Source organism: Mastigoproctus giganteus, chromosome 3 (genome assembly GCF_048544385.1).
Source record: "Mastigoproctus giganteus isolate SK-2022 chromosome 3, ASM4854438v1, whole genome shotgun sequence".
Taxonomy (NCBI): Eukaryota; Metazoa; Arthropoda; class Arachnida; order Uropygi; family Thelyphonidae; genus Mastigoproctus; species Mastigoproctus giganteus.
The window spans coordinates 27,313,264-27,337,112 of record NC_143577.1 but is presented as its reverse complement, the minus strand read 5'-3'; the positions used below and the strand labels follow the sequence as shown (position 1 = coordinate 27,337,112).

General features: G+C 39.8%; 1 protein-coding gene across 1 annotated transcript in view; it reads right to left on the bottom strand.

The window, feature by feature from the left end:
• LOC150087822 (uncharacterized) overlaps positions 1–23,849 on the bottom strand; it is a 316,716-nt gene that overhangs the window by 57,225 nt on the left and 235,642 nt on the right. Inside the window, exons 22-23 of the mRNA XM_090369929.1 lie at positions 11,740–11,889; positions 10,016–10,105 (exon numbers count right to left, since the gene is read on the bottom strand). Coding sequence (XP_090226055.1) covers positions 10,016–10,105; positions 11,740–11,889 — 240 coding nt within the window. The remainder of the gene's footprint in view (positions 1–10,015; positions 10,106–11,739; positions 11,890–23,849) is intronic.

The window sequence follows — 23,849 nt, the reverse complement described above, 5'->3', positions numbered from 1 at the left end:
AGCTGCACTGGATGCTGGAGAGAAGATCATTCGATTCTAAATACCACATTAACCAAAAATTAACCATTCTCTTCAGGATTTTGCACAGACAGCTAGACCGAGCTGTAGGACGGTAATTAGTAGGAGTTTAGGATCCTTTCCTGGCTTTGCAAAGGCAAGCACAAATGCCATGCGTCAGGAATCCGGAAATTGCTCTTTTATATAGATTCTGTTATACAGAACAAGCAGGTGATCCATAGATGTTGGTGAGAGATATTTAAGCATTTCATAATGGATGCCATCTGGTCTAACAGCACTTGCCTTGGAAAGATAGAGAGCTCCTTTTAGCTCCTGCAGAGTGAAAGGCACGTTGTAGGGACAAAGGCCTTTCGGTGTGAAATTTAGTGCCTGTTTTTCTCTTTTATGTTTCAGGACCAGGAACTCTGGGGAATAGGATGATATCCCAAAGATGTTTCAAAATGTTTCCCCAAGAGCATTGGCTATTGCAGTGGGCTCTGCAATAGTGCATCCATTATAGTCTAGGATCGATGAGGGGTGGGATGTATATTTTCCCTTCATTTTTTGGATTTTATCCCAAACTACCTTAGTGTTGGTAGACTGGTTAATAGATGATGCAAAACGGATCCATGATTCATTTTGACTCTGACGGCGATGTAGCGTGCTTTGGCTCGTGCACGTTTCAAGGCTATTAGATTAATAGTGGTAGGATGTTGGCAGAATATCCCCCAAGCTTTGTTTTGAGCCTTTTTTGCTGCTGTGCATTGTGAATTCCATCATGGCTTGGGAAAAGGTGGAAACTGGGCAGATGTTTTCGGTATGGTATTGGCAGCTGCATGGACGATATTTTCTGTGATGTACATGACTGCATCATTGATAGGCTCATGACTGACTGCATTAAGGTCAAAATTTTCCTGATGTTGGAAGGAATTCCAGTTAGCCTGACCAGTCTTCCACCGTGGTAACCTGAAAGGAAGACGCTGTCCCCCGCTGCGTAAGCAGGTTATCACAGGGAAGTGATCACTTCTTCCATATGGGTTCTCCTCCACTTCCCAAGTCAGTGAAGAGAGTAGATAGAAAGATCAATGGCAGAAAACGTATGGGTGGGCATGTGGAAGAATGTGTTGGTTCCCACATTTAGAAGGGAGAGGTCATTGTCGTTTAGCATATGCTCTATGACTCGTCCCCTTCCATTATTGCTAGCACCATCTCACAGGGTAGTATGTTCATTAAAATCCCCTAGAAGTAAGAAAGGGGGAGACAACTACGTTGTTGTTGTTATTTGGTTTTTAGGAGCATTAGCAACTAAGGCCATACTGCTCCAAGGATATGCGGTGGTCATTCCCTGACCTTTCCGCATCCTCCGTATTTGGTGGTCACGGGCTCGAACCCCGGTCTAATCAAGAAGCGCGTGCTATGCATTGCCGCTCCTGCCCACAGAGGCGCCACACGCTGCGTTACAAGATCATCAAGGTCTTCCTGGGAGATGTCAGTCCCGGGTGGCAAATAAATTGAACAGATGATTAATAGTAATCTCACTGTAAGGCGAATTGCAACAGCCTCTATGCTGGTTGTAAGTAGCAAGGCCTGAACTGGGGTCTGGCTGCCTACAAGGATAGCCACTCCTCCATGACCAGGACCATCTGCAATTCTGTCCTTATGAACAATTGTGATGTTATGCATGGTGGGATCATCATTTACCTTTAGGTAAGTCTCCTGCAAGCAAAAGCAAACTGGCTCGTGCTTTTGCAGGAGGGCCTTGATGTCATCAGTATTTCGTCAGAATCCATGACAATTCCACTGTAGGAATTTAGCCATTATTTTGGCTTGGTGGGTCCATCAGGCAGCTTCTGAGGTGCTGAGGGCTTACTTTTGTTAGTCTTGGATTTATCTTTTTTGGGGAAGTGTGGACGCTGTCCCATGTTCATTTCTTCCTCCGTAAAGAGTTCCAAAACTGATTCGTCCGGTACCTCCTTATCCTCTATATCCATTGTTTCTGGTATTACGGGTGGCTCTTCCGATCTTTTTGGCTTTTCTTTACCACTTGGTTTTGGTAGTGGTGGAGCACTAGGAGGTACGGATATAGAGTGGCAGCTAACTGTGTTTTTTGGGTGGGCTTTTCTGAACTCAATAAATAGAGTGCAATCGGAGTAAATGACTCTCGAGGTGGTACGGTCATCTCAGTTTGTGTACTGATAGTGCACTTAGCAGAAACCTTCTGGGCGTATGAAGGTTTTCCCGCTATTTATTGGTTGGATACATTTTCTAGCCTCTGGATAGGAAATATTCAGCTCTGTTTTTAATTTTTGGATTTCTTTTTCATCCTTCCACCACTGGCATGCTCTAGAGTAGGCAGGGTGCTCTCCTAGGCAATTAACACAGATCAGTCTGAGGCTGAACATTCCTTGCTCTCGTGGTCTTTAGCACCACGTCGAGCATAGGCAGGGTTACCACGACAAGCTGTTTGTGAATGGCCATATTTTTAGCATCTAAAACACCTCAGTGAGTTTGGAATGTAAATCCTCACTGGGCAGTTTAGATAGCCTGCCTTGATGGAACTTGGAGGCCGTGGGGTGTTGAATGTGAGGATAAGAACTCGGGTAGGGACGAGATTCCCGTCCTCCTTTCGTATCGATATTCTCTTGACAGCTGTCACTCCTTGGTCTTTCAATTCAGAGCAGATCTCTTCTTCGGAGACATGAAGAAGGTCCCACACTGATATAACACCTCGTGAAGAATTCAGAGTTTTGTGGGGGGTCACAGTGATAGGTATTCTTCCTATGGATGTAGAGTTCAGGATTTTTGCTGGTTGTTTTGCACTGGAAGCTTCAACCAAAAGGTCGCCAGAACGCAGTCATTTAACAGATTTTGGTGATCCTGCCAACCCTTCTAATCCCTTCTGGATAAAGAAGGGTGACATCTTTCCAACTGACTGCTCTCTGGTGGAATGGAGAATGAGGAAGAGTGGCGTCACTGATGGTGGTGTGTCCTCAGTTCTGGCTCTTTTTACAGAGGTGTTTTCCGTGCTATCATTTTGTTTAGGTAGGGGCTTTGTCAGGGCCCCAGAAGAAAGAGGATTTAAGTTACTCGTAGGAGTAAAATAAAAAATTTCAGATATCCTAAGTACCTCACCCACCACGGAGCCCTACGAGGGGATGCCCACTCGTGAACTAGCAGGTACTGCATACACGAATGGGACGCCAAGTTTGCTCAGGAGCATCATACCCACGTTTCCAATAAGCCTTGATCCCGTCCCAGGACCAAAGGGAGGGAGACTATTGGAACGCAGTTGACCCTAGCAGTAAGAACCACCTGCCAATTGATCCCAGTCAGACCGGTCCAGGATCTCCCGTCTTGTCGAAGCAGGAGCCAAAGTGGTGTATTAAGGCTGGGGCCCCTCAACCACCAGGATCCCCCTTTCCGAATTTCCACGGGTCGCGGCACATGCCGGATTCCAAAGATGTAACCCTGGAACCAGGGTATGGGCATTAGATCCCAGTGATGCTAATCTGGAAGACTAGCAGCATCACTGGGAGGTCCCCTCACCACGTAGAGGTGCCCACGTTGAGGGTTAATGACAGTAATGGCAGTGTGCTACTGCAACAGGATCTAGAAAATTTGGGCAGATGGGCTGAGAAGTGGCAACTGAAGTTTAACATTGACAAATGCAAAGTACTGCATATAGGTAGAAGTAACCCCAGAGAAACGTACCAACTGTGTGGTACTACACTTAAGGTGGTAGAAAATGAAAAAGACTTGGGAGTAATTGTGCAGTCAGATATGAAGTTTTCTGAACAATGCAGACAGGCTGCCAAGGCAGGTCATGGGGTTTTGTTAATGATATACAGGAATTTTGCTAGCATGGAAAAGGAAGTGATTGTCCTTCTGTATAAGGCAATGGTCAGGCCACGCCTCGAGTACTGCGTACAGGTCTGGAGGCCTCATTTTAGGAAGGATGTAGATTTGCTTGAGAGTGTACAGAGAAGGGCAACAAGATTGGTGAGGGGAATGAAAGGATCCTCTTACCAAGAGAGGCTAAGTTCTGCAAATTGCAGCGGCTGGAGACTAGGCACCTGCAAGGTGATCTGATTGAGGTGTATAAGGCCTTGAATGGGTTGAGCACGCTGAATTCTGATGGGATCCTTCCACTTGTTCAGATTACGAACCTAAAGGGGCATAAATTCAAATTGAGGAAAGATAGATGTAGAATAGATGTGCAGAAATTTGCCTCTAGCCAGCGGGTGGCTAATTGCTGGAACAAACTTCCATCTGTAGTTGTGGAAGTTGATAGGTTAAATAAATTTAAGGAGGAACTGGACAAACATTTAGAGGGAATTGTTTTGTAAAATTTTTTTTTTTTTGGCTGATGCTGCATAAGCTCATATGCTTGCTTTCTTGCACCACTACTACTACTATTAGATAATTTAAATGGACAGCATAGTTGAGCACTTGCGAAAAGTAGGGCCTACTTCATCTCTCTCTCTCTCTTTTTTTTTTATTTATTTATTTTTTTTTTTTTAAAACAGGATTTTAAGGTACACAGGAAAATGATATGGTTTTATGTCCTAGAGCAGAATATTTTTTTTTTAGATGAATTGCCTTGGCATTCCACTGCTTTCAAATAAATAGTATTATCAAAAAGATTATTCTGTCATTTGTTTAAAAGACAAGAAACTGTAAAACAATCTGTTTCAGAACCTATTTGGTTCTTCAGCAGAAAGCAGGTAATATCACATGGCAATTCCCAAATAAAACAGGTAAAAAAAAAAAAAAATTGCTTGATGTGAGTGATCATATATATGAAAGAAAATGAAAAAGTGATCATGCATCCTTCAGTAATATCAACTAAGTCAAATAGTTGCAACAGTAGTAATCTCTCAATTTATAACCATCTGATTTATATGATTTACAAAATCTGCTTACCTTTAGTTACTTTAGGTTGGACATTTCTAGTTATTTCTAAAAGAGCATAAGCCCAAGAGCTCTGTCATTGTCATTAGAGTCCATGGCAACCCTTGATGGTTGAGTGCAGAGTTTAATGCAGAAGCATTATATTTAAGCTCTTTCAAACTTTGAAATTTTATTTGTATTTAAACAGTTTGAAAACTGAATGAATTTCTGTATTCAATTTCTGTCTTGGGACACTGGTTCCTTCAGTTATAGTTTCGCCGTTCAACTTAAGCTCACAAAATTTTCGGAAAAATTTTTGGACAATTCATTGTCATCTCTATAAAATACTACCGAAAAGGGCAGAATATTAAAAAGTACACTAAAAACTACCTTTCACTTTAAAAACTCAGTCAAACTTTCATTATTGGTGTTTTGTTTCTTTCATATTCTTTCAGATGCTTCTACTGTTCCTCTTCAGTATCTAGCAAATATCAGCTCTGATGTTGATATTTCAACTCCCATTAAACACATCTCCATGTGTTTAATGTCCTGTTTAAACCTCTCACCCCGTTCTTCACTTACACTTACAAACGTGGAAGTGTAAAACTGTACCGTGACAATCATGTTGTGGCCCAACTTCTTGAATTTCACCAAAATATTTTCAACTGTAGTCTGGTAGTACCAATCTTTATTGTTCTCTAAAAAATTCTCAACCACAGACCTGAAACTAACACATACCTGAATTTCTCTTTTAAATTTTGTTCCCTCATTAGTATGCAAATTTAAAGTTTTCTCTAGCTGTTCTAAAGAAATGTAGTGCATGTTTTGTCATAAGCAAGTAAGTCAGTACACATCAAATCCTTATGTCATAAGCAGGTAAGCCAGTATGCATCAAATCTTTTCTTGTATCCGAGGTAACTTATAAATTTTCTTTGATTTCACCATTTCAGGCCGATCCTGAATATATTTTTAGAAACATGAAAAGGCATATATCTTCTTCACTGCAAGGTACATTCAACACGTACATGTCTTCTTGACTGTGACATAATTCTAAATCCTTAAATTATTACTCAACTTAAAAATAAACTTGAAGTTGATAACGATAAAATGACTTCTGAACATTTTAAATGTATTAAACATAATGAATGGCAATGAGTGCATGAGCTCGTGTGCGCAACGTGGGGAGCAGTGCAATGGAATCCTAAAGATTAGTTCTTTCTTTTAAGGTAGGCAATTTCACAATTGGCAGAAGAGTTTTATTATTACTTTTTTTTTTTTTCCCGGACAACGGACACGATTGTGCGAACGTGCAAATTGTTAATCAGAAAAAATGCCTTATCAACTTAGACAACTGTTTAAGAGTTAACATCTTCCTGTGGCTCCATCTATGAAGTGAATGCAGAACTATTCTCATTTGTACTACAAAACTGGCCTTCTGTAAAAAAATAAAATATTCAGAATTTTTAAATTTTAACAACTTTGTGCACACCTAGGAAGAAATGCTTCAATTTGAAACCATTTCCAGCCAGATTGGTTAAGCCTATCATTCACATTGACTGTTGTTGAAAGAAAATGCCTTCCACATTAAATATATAAATACTTATCCAAAAGTTGATCTAAATTGCTAATAATATTTTAACACAAGTATATTGTAAAAAAGTTAAATCCGCTATTTAATTAAAATTGAAGGCACAATCATCTCTCAGCAGACAATCACTGCCCTCTATTAAACCCACTTATGTTAGCCCCTGAGTAATGTTTTAAGTGAAAAACTAATTAAATACATAACAAAGGTATTATGTATATCTTTAGATTCTAATACCAGTGAAAGTTTCTCTAAATAGCAAAGTAGTAAAAGTTGCAAGATTATACAGGGTGTCTCAAAAATATTGGTACAAACGTTTAGGGGAGGTAGGTAACATCTAAAGGAATGTGAATCGCATCAACCCACTGCAGGATGGAAGCCTCCTCAACAATTCATGCTGAGGGAAATGGACCATAATCTGCCACGCTGGTCCAGTGCGGGTTGGCAGATCGACCGTATTCAGCAGTCAGGGGCTTGAACCCAGGTCTACTCAAAGAGCGTGTGCTACCTTCGGAGGAATCGCATAGGAACCCATAACGGGGAAACGTCACGAGAAAGTAGTAGCAGAGGCACAAGAAGCAGAAATGACACAAGACAGTAATTAGTGGCAAACATTTATTTGACATAATATTAACAATGGAGTATGAGATGGATGCATTTCATGATGTTACAACAGATGCTCGAAGGTTCCACAATGAGACGCGATGCATGTGTGACACCGACGCAGCATGGATTGGCGGACACGGTCGAACACACCTGGAGTTTCTTTGACAGCAGCAGCAGCAGCGCAGATGAGTCTCGCCAAGAGATCCATTTCCGTCTCCACAGGCGATTCATACACGATAGATTTGAGGGCCCCCCCCACAAAAAGAAATCAAGGCTCGATAAATCAGGTGAGTGTGGGGGCCAGGCAACGGGTTCGCAACGGGTCCACAACGGCCAATCCATCGACGCCCAAAACGCCTGTTCAAATGGTACGAACACACCTTCCATAATGGGCAGGCACACTGTCATGTTGAAACCAAATGTTGCGTCTCACATTTGCTGGAACATCGTCAATTAACCCTGGAAGAACTTGTTCAAGAAAGATCTGATATTTAGCGGAGTTCATGTGGGATGGTAACAGGTATGCGCCGACTAAGCAGTCCCCGACCATACCTGCCCACACATTTATTGCGAAGCGATGTTGTGCTGCATGGGGGAACACACCGTGTGAGTTGTCGTGAGCCCACACATGAGCATTGTGCTGATTGAATAATCAGCACACTCACCTTGAATAAGCCTTCCTGAGTGATATAAGCCTCATCTGTGAACAAAACATAGGCTGGAAAATTCAAGTCTTGAACACTTTCTTCGAGAAACCACAGTGCAAAAGCCACACATGCAGGATGATCTTGGGGGAGCAGTAACTGAACCCTTTGGAGATGAAAGGGGTGTAAGGAATTGTCGTGCCAGACTGCAACGAGACACTCCTAGGGCACGTGTGCTGGTAGTAGGATTATTCTGGACAGCATTCAACACACTTTCTTCCATGGTGGGAGTTTGCGTCGAACGTGGTCTGCCTGCACTACTCCTGTTACCTCTAAATGACCCATAAGCGCACAAATTTTGATGCACATGCGCAAACAAACGGTGGTCTGGTACATGCCTGTCTGGGAAGCGTTCTCCATAAATTCGTTAAGTGGCTCGTCCATTGCCCTCTGCTAATCCATACACTAGGTGCATGTCTGCTAGCTCACAGTTCGTATATTGATGCATGCTCTTCGTGCGGTGACTACTGCTTGAATGACTAAACCAGAAATTTTCCCTCTCGCAAACTGATGAACAGCGCCGTGTACCGCCTTAAGGTGACGTTTTCGGTTATGGATTCCTATGCGATTCACATTCCTTTAGATGTTACCTACCTCCTCTAAACGTTTGTACCAATATTTTTGAGACACCCTTGTATTTTAGCACAGGCATCTGAAGGATCAAAAAATTTTGAAAACTACACATTTCTGTGTTCAATTTTTATCTCGGGGATACTTTGATCTCCACAGTTATTAGAGGGACCAAACTGTCCCCAATACATAAACCGAATACAGAAATGTGTACAATTTTCAAATTATTACAATGCCTATATTTATATATAATCCTTTACTACTTATTTGTATACAAGTTTTGCATTTTATTTTCTAATTGATCAAACAGAGAAAATGATTTCCGTGTTATCTATATAACACACAGTACATTATTAACAACTAGGAAATTTCAGAAAAGAAATAAATGCAGTACAAACTCTAAAATCCAGCAACCTTTGGACAAGATTATTTGCTGGATTTAGGAATGAAATCCTATCTATAGCACCACATCAATTTGTCTATTACTGAATATTAGTAATACCATACTCCACTTTCTTTTATACTGTGATATACTGATTGAAAATATAAAATAAAATGCATTTATGCATTAAATAAAGAATGCATCTAATACAAAAAATAGCAGGAGCTTCTTTTTTAAGTAACTTACCTCTGAAGAAAGTGCAGTATTACTGATATGCAATAATAGACAAGGTGATGTACCTGTAGAGAAGATTTCATCCATAAATCCAGCAAGAGGTGAGTTACTTAAAAAAATAAGCTCTTGTTATTTTTAGTTTTAGATTATCAAGACAGCAACTAGCACAGTATTTATAGCCATTGGAGTCAATAAAGAATGCATCGAATGAAATAATGATACTTTAACAAAAATAGGAAAATTTATTTCCGGCACCCACCCACCCACCCACCATATCATTTTATGTATAGGAAAATCACTCATGATTTGCAAACTTTTGATTAATGCACTACTTTTAATGGACACGTGGTATCCATAAATTAGGGGATTACTACATTTTATTTATTTTTGAAGTACAGCAGAACCTCAAAAATCCATCATTTAAAAATTTGGCACTCCTTGAATATTTCTCTGAGGGGTAGAGAGGAAACAGGTTAGATTAAAAAAAAAAAAACTGCAGGTGCCAGATTTATGCATTATTGCTTGATTAATAATTTCCAAAAACTAATTTCTTCCTGTTTTACATATTTTCTAGACTGTACGTAATTGATATTATGTATTCGCAATGTATACAATCATTCATTTTGCAAGACAGTAATAGTTCAGTACAGTACTCTGTATTTAGTTTTTAAAGCAATTTGACTGCTGAAATCATACTGCACTATTCACACCACATATTGAAATATACTGAATAATCACGACATTCATACCAGAATCAGTGTTCAAACTTGCAACCATTATGTCTTAGTCAAGTATATTACCCACTGGACCAATCCAGCAGTATGGGTTAACATATGGCTTAATGCTGGTGACTATCCTAATAGTTTGTGGCGCTGTATTATCTAATAAAAATAACGAATACCTTCTGAATACCCTAATACTTAGGCCATGTGCATAATCTTCAAAAACTGGAATTATCAAAATGTGCCATGTCAGATTTATGAGGTTCTACTGTGCACTGACTATTATCAAACTCTTAAAAGTTTGTATCGATTATGTATTACATACCTTTATTTTATCTGAAGCCTGCTGCAGTTCTCTGTTTTGTGCAGTTAACTGACATTGAGTAGAAATAAGCTTTTCTCTCATTTCCATATTCTGAAAACAAATGAATAACAAAAATGAGGAAAAAAAAAAAAAAAGCGAGAAAAATCATCTGTTTTAAAAGTGGTACAGGCACTTGAAAAGGAAAAATTTTTAAAAAGGAAATCCAGATATATAGGTTTGTTTAGAGAGTTTATGGTTAACAAGAGCACATAAGCCATTTAAACAAACTTAAACTCAGCTTAAGCAGGACATGAATCACAATTATGACTCACAAAAGCATAGCTTACTACATGTATAAACAGGCAATCTGTAAAATATGATTATGAACACAAATTTCTGCCAAAGTCTCATGACTGAGTGTACTTTGTACTTTGAATTTTCAAGGCAATCAGTCAACTTAAAATTAAGTGATGATGACTGCAACTAAACATCGAAAGTTTTGAACCAGAAAATGTTACAATGGAATTTAAAAATTCAAGAAGTTCATTGTAAAATGAGAGAAACTATTAATATCCAAATGCATCTAATAACTTTAGTCAGCAAATACAAAAATTTTATATTTTTTTTTTCTTCGTATAAATTATATATCATAAAAATGTTACCTAAATTGTTTTTGCTTCTTTTAATTCATCCAGCAGATACAGAATTTATATGAACTGTATTATCTAGCATAGTGACATGTCACTTCATCCCTGAATCCCAAATCTCTTATTATAGTTTCAAAAATCTTAAGTTAAATACATGTTGAGAAAATTCAATTTTGAAAAGACTATGTTTAAAACTGAATTCAGTGCATTAAAACATTTTAAAAAATGAAGAGGTGAAGCAGAAAGAAAGTTTTATGCAACAACAACACATTTGGTTTATTTGAAAGGCCTTCTCACCACCCTGGTTAAGCTGTTATTGTTATTTGGTTTTTAGGAGCATCAGCAACTAAGGCCATATTGCTCCAGGAATATGCGGTGGTCATTCCCTGACCTTTCCACATCCTACGTATTTGGTGGTGACGGGCTTGAACCCCGGTCTAATCAAGAAGCGTGGGCTACGCACTGCTGCTCCTTCCCACCTGGCTACGGAGGCGCCCCCTGGTTAAGTATCCCTGCTTTAGATGCTATCAGAAGTATAATGCATTGACCGTGTAAATGATTTTTCATTTCAAGTTAACAATTTCACAAATATTTAGACTACGATTATAGCTCACACTTAGAATATAGATAACTTAGCCAGCATCAAAAGATGTTATGTACTAACAGACACCAATGAAGACATAGAAATTTTACATGTTTATAGGTTTTTTTTTTTTTTTTTTTTTTTTTTTTTGTAGTTGTTGGCGCATAGGCTTCTGTGGCCATAATGCACCTCCCAAGGTTTTTGCAGTACTTTGATCCAAGCCCGAGGCGGGAATCGAACCCGCGACCTTTGGGTTGCCAGGCAGGCACTTTACCCACCCGGCTAGCCTGGTCGGCTTGTTTATAGGTAGAATTTAACATACTCCCTTACACTTTGGAGAGTCAGTAGTTAAAAAAAAAAAAAAAGTTTTTAACTTAGCTCTTAGCAAACAAAACTGGATTTTGGCTTTTTCTGTTTAATGGTTAACTATTTTAACAATGCATACAGTCAAAATACCATGTGGAAAAAATTAACATATATAAAGTAGTTCATAACACACAGATAATAAATATTACCTCTTTCACTAAAGAGCTCCAGTCTCCGGCCTCTTCAGAACACAAAGGAACCATCCAAAATGTGCAAATGAGGCGACTTGCTTCTTCCAAACAAATTTCCACATTATGGCAGCTACTGCTAATTGCTTTGAGGGTGCTATATTCCAGACTCTGTTAAAAAACAAAATTTGTCACTATTCAAACACTAAATGACTTCATAGTTATGTCTGACTATAAAAAAAATATTTTTAACCTTTTCCAGAATGAGTTTCTTCAAGAAATTTTTAAAATTTGTAAAAATGAAAACTGTGCACAAATCACAAATCTTCTTAAATTTTAATGTTCTGTTTTTTTTTTTTTAACTTGCCTGCCCAAAATTAAAAGTGAAATTGTTTCAGAAATCAAATGTGAATTTATAAAAAAAAAAAAAAAATTTTAATCATAAAAGAATTCAAAGCAATTCATAAAAATCTTGTTATCAATTCAATTTTATCAACTTCTGGATCAATATGTGAATTTCAAAGAATTTCAGCTTTTGTAAAGCCAAAATTGGATGACAACAATGGCTGACATATATGATCTCCTCCTCCTCCAATTTTAAAATCCATTTTTGTTGCTATCCATTATAAACCATGTCTACAATTACTTACAGACACAGATAAGAGTTGAAAGCACCTGCTGGAAATTTTCTAGCAAACTGTGAAGTGTTATTTGAAATATACTTGGTGTGTGTGTGTGTGTGTGTGTGTGTGTGTGTGCACGCATAAATATACACACACTGATGAGCCAAAACATTATGACCAAAGTTTCTGAAAGTGGATGCATCCTACAGCACCTAGGAGTCATGTCACGAACCAGTGCAACATATATAGTGGCAGCATGGGAAGGACTTGACAGAGTTTGTGATTTGTGGCACTAGGAAGGCAGGACCAGCATTTCACAACTGCTGGCATTGTCAGCTGTTCGAGGGCTGTTCATAGTGAAAGTGTAGAGAGAATAGTCTGAAGAGGGACACACAACATACCCAATGTGCCGAGATGGGGAGACCACCATTAGTGGACAGTTGAGGTGAATGGTGGTTGGCACGTGCTGTCTGGTACAACAGACAGGTCACAATCCCTCAATTTATGACAGACTACAACCAGGTACACAGAGAAATGTTTCCAAACACACCACTCATCAGATAGGTCTATGAAGTAGGTGATCTGTTCATGTGCTGTGTTGACTGACTGTCACTGACACCTCCATCTGCAGTGGGCAAGAGGGCACTATTCCTGTAAGTTGGACAACTGGAAAAGTCTTGCCTGGCGTGATGAATCAAAGTTCCAGCTCTATCATACCAATGGACAGGTGCATATTAGATGGCATGCAGGTCAACAGCTGCAACCAGACTGCACGGTTGGATGGAAACAGACCAGTGGTGGAGGTATCATGGATTGGGGGATGTTTTCATTGACATAACTGGTTCCCTCATTCCCACTGAACATGCTCTCACCAACAGATCCTACTTTGTTTCAGACCAAGTTTTGACCTACCTGGCGACTGTGTATTGAGATGGCACTGGACTCTTTCAAACAAGATAATACCCTGTGTCGCAATTCCTGTATCAGCGTAGTGCCGCAGGGCATTGTCAGAGGATCGTGTCCAAGCATCGTGTCTCCCCTGGTTGCCATATTCTTCAGACAATAATCCCATAGAACATTAGTACAATGCAGTGAAAAGCAACATTCATTTCAAAGCCTGTTTTCCAACAAGCTTTGAAATGGTGCCGTCTGGGTGGTGGTATCTGCCAAGAACAAGTAACAGTAATCTTTTCCATTGGTGAAGTATTACTTATTTGAGGTAGTACAATACCATGGCAACTCGTTATGAAGGTATTCACAATATGAGATATAATCAAAACGATGCTAATTTAACTTAACTACTTTAGTAGGTAGCTACGTTAACTGATGCACTTACCCATACGTTAGTCATTCTATCTCATAGCATGAGGCCTTTGATCTTAAATATTTTATATGTATTTAATATTAAGAAATTAATAACCATATGGCCAAAATGAAATAATTAAATTTATACATAAAAGGATAAATGCCAAAATATTTTAGAAACTTAAAGGTTAAATTTATTAAAAAAAAAAAAAAGAAAAAAAAAAAAGTTTGATTATTAAAATGCTGTTTATCTATTATGGAGCAGCATTCTGAAGGTAGCACTTCAGCAGCTTTCTGAAGAGAGAGTGAATTTGTGGCTAATAATCCTTTCCCCCCCCCTTTGTATCACTGCCAGTGCAACATATATAATGGCAGCATGGCACTAGGAATAGTGATATATTATTACAATGATATATCACTTATTACTTTGTGTGGCTTACTTCAGTGTTCTGTAGTCCCAATATCTCTGTCACTGGCTGAATTCTTTATTTCATCTTTTAGTCACACTGGGCTCCCCCCCCCCGACCTTTTTTTAAAATTTTTATATTATTTTTTCCAAGTTCTTCCTATATGCTCTCACCATTTATTGTTCATGCCTTGTATCTCCAGGTGTTTAACATAGATCATTGATACCCCCACCAAATTTTAGCCAGTCTCTTCAAGTGGCTTCTAAATTTATCCCTTTAGGTCTAAAATATTTTGGCATTTGCTCTGTTACAGTTGCTTGGCCATATTATTAATTTCTTAATATTTATTATATTTATATTCTAGCAATACAGCTCTCTGCTGCTTTGCATATTTCCATATCAGCTAAGTATTTAATATATCCAATTTTCCAACGTTCCAATTTTATTGTATCTTTTCTCGGGGAAAGTGGGTCGTGCAGTATCCATGTCTTCCTCAGCACGTATTTCTAAAACGGTTTCATCATTGTTAGTGCTGTCATCGGTTTCCATATCTGCGGTTAGAGTCTTTTGCAGTTTAAGATTTCTCAGACTTTCAGTATCTGAACGTGATGGAGTAATAGTTGGTGGTACAGTGACTGGGGTATTATTTGCTTGGTCTTTTACTTGTTCTTCAGGGGACTCCTGCGGACTCGCTAGAACAGCCCGAGCCCAGTCGGAAATGGATGTAGCTGGTGGTATGGACACTTCAGTTTGAGTTCCTTCCGATTTGTATTTTTGTGTTACAGCTGCATATGTGAGTTTCGGTACAGTGAGCAAAACTTGTTTCCTTGCTTCTTGGTAAGTCACTTTGTTTTCTATTTTGTACTTCTGTATCTTCTTTCCTGTTTTCCAGGTTTCACAGACTTTTGTGTAAGCTGGATGGTTACCATTACAGTTTGGACATACTGGTGTTTGTGCTGGGCAGTCTGTCTGTGTGTGTGTGTTCTTTGGATCCACAGTTGGGGCACACTGAAACCCCTCTACACACTGCTTGAGCATGGCCAAATTTTTGGCACTTGAAGCACCTGAAGGGACTGGGGATATAAGGTCGGATATGACAGTTCAGATATCCAGCCTTAACTGTAGCTGGAAGGATTGGTGTTGAAAAGGTCAGTATAACACTGCATGTCGGAACCAGTTCACCGTCTTTTTTGATTTTAATTCGCTTTGCCTGTACAACTTTTTGGTCTTGTAGCTCATGGACTAATTCCTCTTCAGTAACATTTATTAAGTCCCACTCAGACAGCACTCCTTTGGATGAATTTAGGGTGGCATGTGGAGTTACTGTGACAGGAATATTCGCAAATTTTGAGATTCTTAGTGGGGCTTCAGAGTGCCTACTATTCATAGTCTCTATAAGTAGATCTCCGGAGCAGAGTCTTTTCACCATTTTAGGTGGTCCAGCAGCATTCTCGAGACATTTCTGGATAAGAAATGGAGAAAGTGCACCTATCAGTTGACTTGTTTGTTTGACTTGATCCATGTTAGCTCCTTTTAGCCCCTGGCAGAGAACATTTTCTGCCAAGGTTACCAGCCCCGCCATGGGAGGCAGAAGCAGTGCTGCTAGAGTAACCAAGCGGTGTAAGTTAGTTTGTTAGTTTTAAGGAAAGAAAAAAGAAAGGTGTTTTTCCTTTCTGTAACTTACTTACAATTTGCAAGAATAAGTTAACAATAAATGACTTTAAACGTAAGAAAAACTTTCCAAATTAACAAGAACTGTTGCAGTGAGAAAACGCTCTATAAATAGCTCAAAGAATCGATCACAATAACGCTTAGCACCCGGGGCCCGGAGAATTCATATCTGCCTAGATTGTAACCCCAACATCTCTCTCTCTCTCTCTCTCTCTCTCTCTCTCTCTCGTCTTTATTCAATTCCTCCTAGTGTATAAGTTATTTTGAAGTTATTAGTATTAGTATTAGTAACGGCCGCATGGTGCAAGAAAGCCTATGGCTTATGCTGCACCAGCCAAAAAAAAAAAAAAAAAAAAATCCGAACAAAACAATGATAAAAACAAAAAATAAATAAATAAATAAAATAAATAACTAAATAATAATAATTAATAAATAAAATATATATATATATAAATAAAATAAAATATAAATTGGTCCTTGAGGTTGTCACAGACATTCTCTCAGATATGCCAGACAAGCTGTACTTGCTACCTGGGAGTCTAAAACGCTGATGGAACTGATATTCGGGTGACACTCAAGTCAAGTGGACTCAGTTTCGGCGAAGTCCGGACGGTCTGTGACAGCCAAATCCTCTGCTTGCACCTTCACGATGGTGGGACTGTTAGTAATCCTGGGTATAACCTCCATGCACAAGTACATGGTGGGTGACCACCCAGGTGTGAACCAACGTAAGCAGGGGTCGAGGTGTGGCGCCCACATCACATGGAGGAACGCCGCCCCTCTGTGTTACCAGGCAGTACTAGGTGGTAGATGACTCTCATCAACCGGTGAAATACCACCACTTTGCTTATTGGAGGCTTGAAGTGGTGGAACCCATGTTTAGTCTCTAGAGCTAAGTTCCGGTCGGTCAACCCTTCCCTATCTCTTCCATCATGCAGTATGATTGATGACTTTTGAGGTTATGATGAACGTCGTGGCGAGATCCAATATTCCTTACATTTCGAGGGTACAGCTCTAAAACGGTGTTCGCAGGCCGGCCGCTAGTTAGTACACCGGACTGAACCTATTGGTAACTCTCTAGGAAGCTTCCGGATCAGCTAGTGTATAATCTTGCTACCTCTACTCTGCCAGATAGTGACTGGAGGGAGTCCGAGTAGTGTGTATGCGGGGAGCATTGTCGAGGCCACGTTATGTCAAGGATCTGGGTATATTCTTACCACATGTATGCCATATCCAAAAATTTCATTACTTCATACAGCATGTCCCACCCACTTTTTCTTACTGTTGAATACACGATGAATTGTCAAACTAATAGAGCAAGCTTATCTGCGAAAAGATCTAAACCTCCCAAGGACTTCCTAATTCATTTCACAAATATACGTGGTCTCAATTCTAATCTCAACGATGTCCATTTCCATTTGCAGTCTGCCAAACCCCATGTACTTTTTCTGACAGAATCTCAGTTATCGGTTGATTCATCTACTGCTCATCTCAGATGCCCAAATTATTCGCTGTATGATTCCTTTCGCCTCAAAGGTGGTACTTGTGCATATGTCCGTTCTGATATTCCCTGTCAGAGACTTGGCAATTTGGAATCTCCTCTCTTTGATCTTCTCTGGCTTAAAATCTCTCTACCTCATTGAGTCAAATTCATCTGTTGTCTCTACCGTTCTCCCAACTCCACTAATCACTTGGAGCTCTTTGACTTCCTCTCTTTGCAACTTGACTTTCTCCAGTCCAACTTTCCTAACAGTGAAGTAATTTTCCTTGGTGATTTTAATGTTCACAACTCCAGCTGGCTTCCGTTTTCAAGTCACACCGACCCAGCAGGTGGAGATGCTGAGGCTTTTGCAATTACTAATGACCTAGCACAGATTGTTCATTTACCTACAAGAATACCGGACAATCCTAATCATACAGCCAATACGCTTGATCTTTTTCTCACAAACAACCCTTCTAAGTACACAGTCGAAGTGAGAGGTCCTTTAGGCACTTCAGATCACAACTTGGTGATTGTCTCTTCTCCAATTGAACCTTTATCCCATGGCTATTCCCAATCACGTGTTGTTTGGCATTACAAGAATGCAAAATGGGATGACCTGCGAGACTTCTTTTCTTCTTTTCCTTGGTCGGATTACTGTTTCAAAACTTCTGATGTCAACGTTTGCTCAGATCGTGTCAATGAAATTATTCTTGCAGGAATGGAATCCTTTATCCCACACTCCACTTTAAAATCTCGTCCTTTATCTAAACCTTGGTTTTCCAATAAATGTGCTAAGGCTGTTCAAGAGAAGAATGTTGCATATCGTAATTGGCTTGTTTCTAAATCTTCAGTTTCATTTTCTGCCTACACCAAAGCTCGCAACAGTTGTAAAGCAGTTATTAATCAGTCCAAACTAGAGTTTGAACAGGCTAAGAGTAGAAAACTTGCTTCTTGCCCTAATGGTAGCCGAGCATTCTGGTCTCTTGCCAAAGCTATTGGCCGCAACTTTTGCCCATCTTTGCTCCCACCTCTGTCCAAACCAGATGGTTCTGTTGCCACTTCAGCCAAGGATAAAGCTGACCTGCTAGCATCCCATTTTTCTTCCAGCTCATGTATTAATGATCTTGGTAAAACACCTCCCACCATTCCCAACACGCTCCATTCAATGCCTCCTGTGGTCTTCCGTCAAAAGGATATCAGAAGGATTTTGATGAATCTTGATGCTAAGAAAGCTCCAGGTCCTGATGGTATTTCTCCACTTGTTCTCAAAACCTGTGCTCCTGAACTTACTCCTATTCTTTGCCGCCTTTTTTCACTTTCTTATTCCAAAGGTGTTTTTCCTTCTGCTTGGAAATTTGCTCATATCCAGCCAGTTCCTAAAAAGGGTGACAAATCCCTCCCATCCAATTATCGTCCCATTGCAATTACTTCTACTCTTTCTAAAGTAATGGAGAAATCAATTAACCGCCAACTCTTAAACTACCTAGAAACCTTCCGTCTGATCAACGATCACCAGTATGGATTCCGTCAGTGTCGATCCACTGGAGATATTCTGGCTTATGTTACCCATTTATGGACTAATTCAATGGAAAGGTTCGGTGAAACACAAGTAGTTGCTCTTGACATCTCAAAGGCTTTTGATCGTGTTTGGCATAAAGGTCTTCTAAACAAGCTTCCATCTTATGGTTTGCCAACTGTTTTTAGTAATTGGTTATCCAGTTTTCTCTCTGATCGCTCACTGAGGGTGATGGTAGATGGCTCTCTGTCTTCTAACTTCTCCACTAATGCCAGTGTCCCTCAAGGTTCAGTTCTTTCCCCCACTCTTTTCCTCTTGTATATCAATGACCTTCTTCCATTGACTGGAAATCCTATCCATAGTTTTGCCGACGATAGCACATTGCATTCAACTTTCCATTTTGAGAAACCTTGTCCTGCTCAATCAGCTTCAACTTCTCGAAAATCTGCTACCAATTCCTTAAATGCCGATCTTCAGGTAATTCTCCAGTGGGGCAAAGACAACTTAGTTGATTTCAACCCTTCTAAAACTCAGTCTTGTCTTATATCTCGCAAAAAAGGATTCTTCTGCTCCTACGCTTATCTTTAGTGACACTCCGATTTCTAGGCAAAATGATATATCTCTTTTGGGGATTACCCTGACTTCTAATCTCTCTTGGCACAAGCACATTACAAATATTGCTTCCTCTGCATCTAAAAAACTTGGTTTTCTCTTTCGCTCTCGGCGTTACTTTTCTTCCAAACAGCTGCTCACTCTGTATAAATCGCAAATCCGCCCTGCCATGGAATATTGTTCCCACATCTGGGGTGGTGCCCCCAAAACCTCTCTCAGGCTTCTTGATTCCATTCAGAAGAGGGCAGTTAGGTTAATTAATGATTCATCTCTAACAGAGTCTCTCCACTCGCTTTCTCATAGACGTACTGTTTCTGCTGCATGCCTCTTCTACAGATACTTCCATGGGCACTGTTCTTCTGAATTGGCTTCTATAATTCCTGCTCTCTCTTTCAAAACAGTCCGAACACGTGCCGCCACTAGCCAACATCCATTTACTGTCCAACTTCAAACCCACAGAACCAACTTTTCATCTTCCTCATTTATTCATTCAACTGCCGTTTTCTGGAACAATCTTCCTTCATACATATTTCCTGAAAATTACAATCTACAGAAGTTCAAGTCCAATGTCAACAAATATCTTCTTTCGTCTTCTTAACCTCAAACCCAAGCACGGTACTAAGTACTATAGGTTCTAATACCTCTCGTGTTTGGGGTTCACATAAAAAAAAAATAAATAAATAAAAAATAAAAATAAAAAGGAAATTAAACCTATCATCCTATGCGCTTCCCTTACCCAAAAGTACTATCCAGATGACCTTTGAATTTCCCCAAACTGTCGGCCTCTACCACCCATGAAGGCAACTTATTCCAGTAATTTATAACTCGCTGGCTAAAATAAAACTTCCTGCAGTCCAATCTAAACATTTCCCCCCGTAACTTGAATTTATGTCCCCTAGTTCTAGCATCATTTATAATCTTGAAAATTTTGTCCTCATTCATTTTACTGATGCCTCTCAGAGCCTTAAACACCTCAATCAAATCTCCTCTAAGGTGTCTAGTTTCCAAACTCTGCAACCCACATATTCGAAGTCTTTCTTCATAAGGACGCCCTTTTGCCGAACTCACCAGGCGAGTTACCCTTCTTTGCACCCTTTCAAGAAGCTCGATGTCTTTCTTTAGGTGCGGTCTCCATACTTGAACACAGTATTCCAAGTGTGGTCTAACATAAGCCTTATATAATGGGATTATCACGTCCCTATCTCTACTTGCAAAAGTTCGACAGATCATCGATAGGACACCATGGGCCTTCCTTGCAACCTGTTTACAATGCTCAGAGAATTTCATGTCTGACCGTATCGTAACACCCAAGTCCCTTTCCTCCAGTACTGGGTTTAGTTGAACTCCACCAAGTGAATAAGTTTTTTTGGGATTACTGTTTCCCAGGTGTAATACCTTACACTTTGTTGGATTAAAGCACAGCTGCCATTTTTCTGACCATTCTTGAAGTCTATCTAGGTCTCTCTGAAGAAGCTCAGCTTGACAGTGATCATTAACTACTCTACCAATTTTAACGTCATCTGCAAATTTAGACATCACGTCCTCTATCCCTTCATCAATGTCGTTTATGAAAATTAAAAACAACAGTGGTCCTAATACTGATCCTTGGGGAACCCCACTTCTTACATCAACCCAATCTGAGGAATAGCCATTTATCACAACCCTCTGCCTCCTGCCCTGAAGCCATCCTTCTATCCATCTAAGGATTTTCCCAGTGATTCCAACCTGTTCCAGCTTATAAAGCAACCGCTCATGTGGGACTGAGTCAAAAGCTTTGCTGAAATCTAAATAAATAATGTCGAAATTATTCCCTAAATCCAGCTCGTGAGTGACCCTTTCGAAATAGCGAACCAGATTTGTTAAACATGATTTTCCCTTTACAAAACCATGCTGAGTATCCTTGAGAATTTCAATTCGATCCAAATGATCCTGAATTCCACCCTTGATCATTGCCTCCATGATTTTCCCTACTACTGAAGTCAGACTGACAGGTCGATAATTTCCAACTTCACTTTTAGAGCCACCCTTATGTATGGGAGATACATTTGCACTTTTCCAATCCAAGGGAATCTCCCCAGAGTCTAGTGATGCTCGCACAATTAGCCTCAATGGTTCAATGCACTCGCTTGCCGCCTCTCTTAAGATTATAGGGTATATTCCATCAACTCCAGGAGCCTTACTGGTCTGTAGGCTCAAAAGTTTTTTCATTAAATAATCTTGCGAAATTTCAATATCATTAATTACATATTTTTTAACTTCGCTCCCACAATTTCCCATTGCCACAAAAGGCTTTTCATTTGTAAATATCGATGCAAAATAACTGTTGAGTTCATCTGCAACGGCAGCTGGTGTATTTATTACTATCCCCTTTCCCTTACGTAAAGGTCCGATCTGGTTTGTCCTGCTCTTCTTGGCATTTATATATGTGAAGAATTCTTTATCCCCCCTCTTTGCTCTGTTTGCTAGTGATTTCTCATAAACTGCCTTTGCCTGTCGAACCTTTTCTGTGGCTCTATTACAGATCACCTTGTAGCTGTTATAGACTTCAGTACTTTTTATTGCTCCGTAACCTTTCCATGCCACCTTTTTCTGCTCAAGTAATGCGGCAACTTCACTATTCATCCAACTTGGAACCCTTCTCGTGGAGTATTTTTTTAATGGTATATACGCATTCAAGGCATCTGTGATTAATGTTTTAAAAGCGTACCACAGTTCAATTGTATTCATTCTCAGCGCGATATCTACCCAGTTAATAGAGGCCATGTAGTACCTTAAGGCATCGTAATTTCCTTTTCTGAAATTAAAACCTATTCCTTTGCCTTTTACTTCTGCTACCTCTCTCGTCATCATCCACCGTAGAACTCCGTGATCACTTCCTGCTACTGGTTCCTCTACTGTCAGCCCTGTTATGTCATCTGATTCATGTGTGATGATGAGGTCTAGGATATTCTTTTCTCTAGTACTTTCCCTGACATGTTGATACAAATAACAGTCATTTGATTTAAAGTTGTTGATTTAAAAATTTTGTTCCCCATGTCGAGTTTCCTTCCCATTTACTCCAATCAATTAGAGGCAAATTGAAATCACCCATAATAAGGCATTGACGCTTACTTGCCCATTCCATTTGCATGTAGAGGCTTTTGTCATAATCTTCACAATCACCTGGTCTGTAGATTACTCCTACTCGCATTATACCTTTGTTTCCAACTATCTCACACCATACAGACTCTATACTAGCATGTGAAATGTCTGAATCCGGGAAAGCTATCGTCGCACTCAGGCTGCTTCTGATAAGAAGCATTACCCCACCACCCCTTCTATCTACTCTATCCTTCCTAAATACATTATACAAGCCGTACTGAAACTCATCATCCCCAATTTCCGGGTGGCACCACGTCTCTGTAAGCCCTATTATGTCCGCGTTACTTGTTTTAACCAGCAGTTCGAATTCGCTCATTTTATTGACGACACTTCTAACGTTACTGTATAAACAATTAAGATTTACTGTTCTTGTATATTTAACAACCCTAACACAACCCTTGAAGTTTTTTAGGCTCTCTTCCCTGATATTAGCTACCCGCTCACGTGAAACGTCTTTGCCCCCAGAACATCTAGATAATACGTCCAGTTGGGGTAACAGATAAGAACTCTTAAGGTATGTGCAAGAGTTACATTGACCAATATTATCAGATAAATGCGTGTCAGTATTACCCACATCCCCCCTAACTAGCAGTTTCCCTGAACCTTTAAGGTATCCTCAATAATACTGGCAAAAACTTTTGCACCACCTTTGTTTAAGTGTATCCCGTCTCTACAAAACAAATTCCTTCTACCTACAAGTGTGGGACATGCTGATAGAAATTTACCCCCTAAAGCCTTGCAGATTCCTTCAAGTCTTGAGTTAATCCACAAGGCTCTTAACATATAATCCCTCCTATCGTGTCTGGGCAGAATTGCAGACACATACACATTATGGCCTAGCTCGCGACATTTCCTCAGCATGGTCCTGTATTTTTCCAACAAATCGTCAGATCGTGTACGTTTAATATCGTTTGTCCCCACATGAATAATAATATTTTCTTTACCCCCTTTAAAATCTGACAATCTGTTGGTGACATCATCAATAGTTGCTCCCGGCAGACATACCCTGGTTCTGCTCCACCTATCTTTATTACAAAAAATATTCCCCGTTTCCCTGACAATGGAGTCTCCTAATAAAACAATGTCCTTTTTAACCAGAGTAGTTTGCACTTGGTTTTTCTGTTTTGAGGCTCGAATCGGGTGTGCATCACTTGGTAGATTGCTGGAGTTTTGAGTCCCTGACGAGCTCCCAGATGCATTATTTTCGAGGGCAAGCACTCGTTTTTTCAGGGACTCAAATTGTTCCATCAGTGCACCAAATTGTAATTTAAGATCGGTGCACTCCTTACATCGATCACAAAGAAAAGAAATGCAAGGTGTTTGGTACCTATTTCTAGGTACCAAACACCTTGCATTTTGTAACAAAAATGACC